The sequence below is a fragment of the Triticum aestivum genome, chromosome 2A (genome assembly GCF_018294505.1).
Source record: "Triticum aestivum cultivar Chinese Spring chromosome 2A, IWGSC CS RefSeq v2.1, whole genome shotgun sequence".
In the NCBI taxonomy this organism is placed as follows: Eukaryota; Viridiplantae; Streptophyta; class Magnoliopsida; order Poales; family Poaceae; genus Triticum; species Triticum aestivum.
Window position 1 is genome coordinate 24,350,921 of NC_057797.1, and position 4,188 is coordinate 24,355,108.

The window sequence follows — 4,188 nt, forward strand, 5'->3', positions numbered from 1 at the left end:
AGTACTTTGATCATGCGCTGATTCCACAGGAATGAGCCAGAAGCTCAAGAAAACATAACTCCCACGCATACGCTGTCTCAATATTATCGGTGCACTTTGCTACACGGTTAACTTTTGACGAACTAATAACCTTTGCCAATCCGGCTTAATTTTCTCACCATGTAGGTGGGTGCCGGCACCTCTATCTATATAAGCGTTAGCTAGCATGCTGCTCAGTACAAAACAAACGCGTACTAGTACACCAGCCGCAGCAAACCCGGTGGAGGCAGAGGCAGCTAATGGGCTCCATGGCCGCGGAAATGACTGCCGTCGAGGAGGAGGCGTGCATCTACGCCATGCAGCTGTCTTCCACGGCTGTCCTGCCGCTCACGCTCAAGAACGCCATCGAGCTGGGCATGCTCGAGGTCTTGATGGGCGCCGGCGGCAAGATGCTGTCACCGTCTGAGGTGGCCGCGCGGCTGCCGCCGACGACGACCAACCCGGACGCGCCGGCCATGGTCGACCGCATGCTGCACCTGCTGGCATCCTACAAGGTGGTGTCGTGCGAGGTGGAGGAAGGCACGCACGCCCGGCGGTACGGCCCCACGCCCGTGTGCAAGTGGTTCACGCCCAACCAGGACGGCATCTCCATGGCCCCGCTGCTCCTCCTCACCAACGACAAGGTCCCTATGGAGAGCTTGTAAGTATATACTTCATATGTAGTACTCTATGTTGTAGTACGTTGTATGTAGTGGGAGGCAATCAACATTAATAAGTACTACCTCTGCGTCTAAACGATCTTATATTTTTTGAAAAGGAAGGACTTACTCTGATCCATAAGGCTGGTCGTAGCGGGGAGTATTATATACTAGTATACTAGTGTCTGACAAGACAACCGTAGTGCGTATTATCATATAGTGCGTATTATCATATATTGGTATCGTATAAGTGAATTCATTTATTGACATACATGACACATAGTAGCACATCATGTAATATAATAATATATCATAGTATGATACTTAATTTTTTTTCATTCAATTATATATCATCTTATCAAATTTGAAAAGTTACATGCATGATACTATCTATGATACTTCTATTACCGACATCTTAATAAGTGTCGTGGTTTTAATCAGTAAGTAACCTGAATGTGTAAGATAATTAATTTACAGGTATCATTTGAAGGATGCGGTGCTTGATGGTGGCCTCCCATTCCACAAGGCACATGGGATGACAATGTACGAGTACACCAAAACCGACGCGCGCCTGAACCACGTCTTCAACGAGGCCATGAAGAGCTACACCACCATCGTCACCGGCAAGCTCGTCGAGCTCTACACGGGCTTCCACGACGTGGCCACACTCGTGGACGTCGGTGGCGGCGTCGGCGCCACCATCCGCGCCGTCACCTCCAAGTACCCGCACATCAAGGGGATCAACTTCGACCTGCCCCACGTCATCGCGGAGGCACCGCAATCCCCCGGCGTGGAGCACGTCGCCGGCGACATGTTCAAGAACGTGCCCAGCGGCGACGCCATCGTCCTCAAGTGGATCCTCCACAACTGGACCGACGAGCACTGCACGACCCTGCTAAGGAACTGCTACAACGCGCTGCCTGCGCACGGCAAGGTTGTCGTCGTGGAAGGCATCCTGCCGGTCGAACCGGAGGCGACGTCCAGGGGGCAGCAGGCGTCCCTCAGCGACATGATCATGCTCACGCACACGGCAGGCGGCAAGGAGAGGAACCAGAGGGAGTTCGAGCAGCTTGCCAAGGCCGCGGGGTTCACCGGTGTTAAGACCGCCTACATATACAGCAACACCTGGGTCATTGAACTCACCAAATAGCTAGATCCGTCGTGTCATATCTCTTCTCGTTGGTTGTTCCTCTCCAAATCTGCATGATGCGTACCTTATCTCCTTGATCCTGAATGGCGCATAATAAAGGGATTTGCTAAATCTCAGTCCACTAGAACTTAGTTAAGTCTCAGTTGACTTCATAGCCATTCGATTTCGATGGAGTATTTAACAAAAAACTACCACAATTCGTGAAATCATACCTACAAACTACCACTTACAAATTTGTGTTGAAAGATACCATTTTTTTTACTAATTCTTAAAAAAACCACTAGCGACTGATTTGGCCGAAATTAAACTTAATTATGACAGGGCTGACCCACACGTAAGCATTAACTGTTACATTGACCGTTATGACATGTAGGCCCCAATGGTCAGTGTCCCATCTAATCGTGAATATATAAATTACTAGTTAGGCTAATCTAACCGTGCAGGCCCAGTGGTCATTGTCCCATCTAATCCTAACAACCCACTAACCCATCCCTACCCTACCCAAATCGCAAGCTCGACTCCCCTTTCCTCCTCGTGTCGCTGTGGCTAGGACGTTGGCGGCCACGCCACAGGAGTACTGCCAGTCGAGATGCGCACGAAGTAGCTGTCGATGGCCACGTTCTACAGCCTCCGAAGCGACCTGCTGCTGGCATCCATGGCGGAGCTGATGTCGCTAGCTGGAGCGGCTGCCGACGGCTCGTCTCCACCATCATTCGCCGCCGGCCACAGGGACTACCCCTGGTCTTCCTCCATGGGGAATTTTAGAGGAAGGAGATAAAAATGACATGTGGGACTCATATGTTGACGGTCAAACTTAACGGTTTGAATTTTTCAGTTCTGACGTGTGTGCCAACCCTCTCATAATCGAGTTTAAACGAGTCGAATCGGGTACTTTCTATACATGGTAGTTTTTAGTTAAAGATTAGTGAAAAAGCGGTAGTCTATAGGCACGGTTCGATGAATTGTGCTAGTTTTTTAGTTAAATACTCATTTGGATGCATTAAGATCTGTGCAAGGCTATTAAAATTGCGTTTCTGTCTTGTTTCCAGTACGTACAATTAACCGTGCGGCTTGTATGTAGCATTGATGATAACTGACCTTTTGTTCACGGGCCGTTCATCTGTCTTAGCCTGCATTGGTTTTTTTCTCTTTCATATCTGCTTTTCTGTTTTGCTGGAGTGGACCCTTTTTTAGGGAGCTCCAATGTAGCGCCTTTCGCGACTAGGAGGAACTACGAAATTACTAATTAAGTAGCACTCTTTCTAAAGGACAGTCCCATCTTTCTAGGTGACGACAACCGTGCCGCATTGCGTCTGTGCCACTTGTCGCAACCTGAGAATTTTTCATTTTGTAGATCGTTTATTGAAAATATTTTATCTCTCAAACTCGTCCAAATCTTGAACCGTTTTCACCATTGGATTCCTCGCATCGAACTCTTCAAAACTAGATCTCGTATTGATATGTTTCGATGAACTTTTTTTCATGACAAAAATCAAAGGAAAAAACCGAACCAGTAGTATGTTTTTTCTTTTTCCAAGGGGCACGACCGTTCCTCTCGCCGAAGCAAATCCGTGCCACCGCGAGAAGTAAATCTGCGTCTCGCTGAAGCGAATCCGTGGCTCCACGAGAAGAAAATCTGTGCCTCTCATGAAAGAAAAACAAATGAGAGGCAAGGTCGTGCCTCTCACGGAAGCAAATCCGTGCCTCCACGAGAGGTAAATCCGTGTCTCTCGTGGTTAAAATAATAAAGAAAACATATTTTTTCACTTTTGCGAGAGTCACGGCCGTTCTCGCGTAAGCAAATTCGTGCATCCACGAGAAGTAAATCCGTGCCTCTCGCGAAAGGGAAAAGGACGTATTTTTTTTCTTGAGGCGGCGTCCAGGGGGCAGCAGGCATCCCTCAACGACATGATCATGCTGACGAACATGGCGGGCGGCAAGGAGAGGAACCCAAGGGAGTTCGAGCAGGTTGCCAAGGCCGTAGGGTTCACCAATATCAAGACAGCCTACGTCTACAGGAACACTTGGGTCATTGAATTTACGAAATAGCTACATCCGTCGTCTCATATCTCTTATCGCTGGCTGTTGCTCTCCAAATCTACATGATGCGTACCTTATTTCCTTGATCCTGAATCACCTATAATAGAGAATTTGATATTCGAAAGTTGTGGGAGAAATCGTTTTGACAATTGGAAGCCTAGAGTTGTATAAAAACTCGACTTGGGAACAGACTAATCCTTCACTTGACTAATTTTCACTTCGGTTCAAGTCAAATTTTTAGCCTATAGTGTGCTGACACGTGTCTAAGCTCGGTTCTTTGTTTTGCCCCCGCATTGAAAATACGATTGATTTCATTCTATG

General features: G+C 47.8%; 1 protein-coding gene across 1 annotated transcript; it reads left to right on the top strand.

Annotated features, from left to right (window-relative positions):
* Positions 1 to 203: 203 nt before the first annotated feature.
* LOC123187158 (tricetin 3',4',5'-O-trimethyltransferase-like) lies at positions 204 to 1,938 on the top strand. The gene is made up of 2 exons (XM_044598932.1): positions 204 to 679; positions 1,155 to 1,938. Exons 1-2 carry the CDS (start codon positions 279 to 281, stop codon positions 1,825 to 1,827), a joined length of 1,074 nt encoding a protein of 357 aa, XP_044454867.1. The 5' UTR covers positions 204 to 278; the 3' UTR covers positions 1,828 to 1,938.
* The last annotated feature ends 2,250 nt before the right edge of the window (positions 1,939 to 4,188 follow it).

What these genes read in the sequence shown, in the direction of transcription:
- LOC123187158 (XM_044598932.1), top strand. Translation starts at nt 279, where the DNA reads ATGGGCTCCATGGCCGCGGAAATGACTGCCGTCGAGGAGGAGGCGTGC. An exon ending in AAGGTCCCTATGGAGAGCTT is followed by an intron (nt 680 to 1,154) that starts GTAAGTATATAC and finishes ATTAATTTACAG; the next exon opens with GTATCATTTGAAGGATGCGG.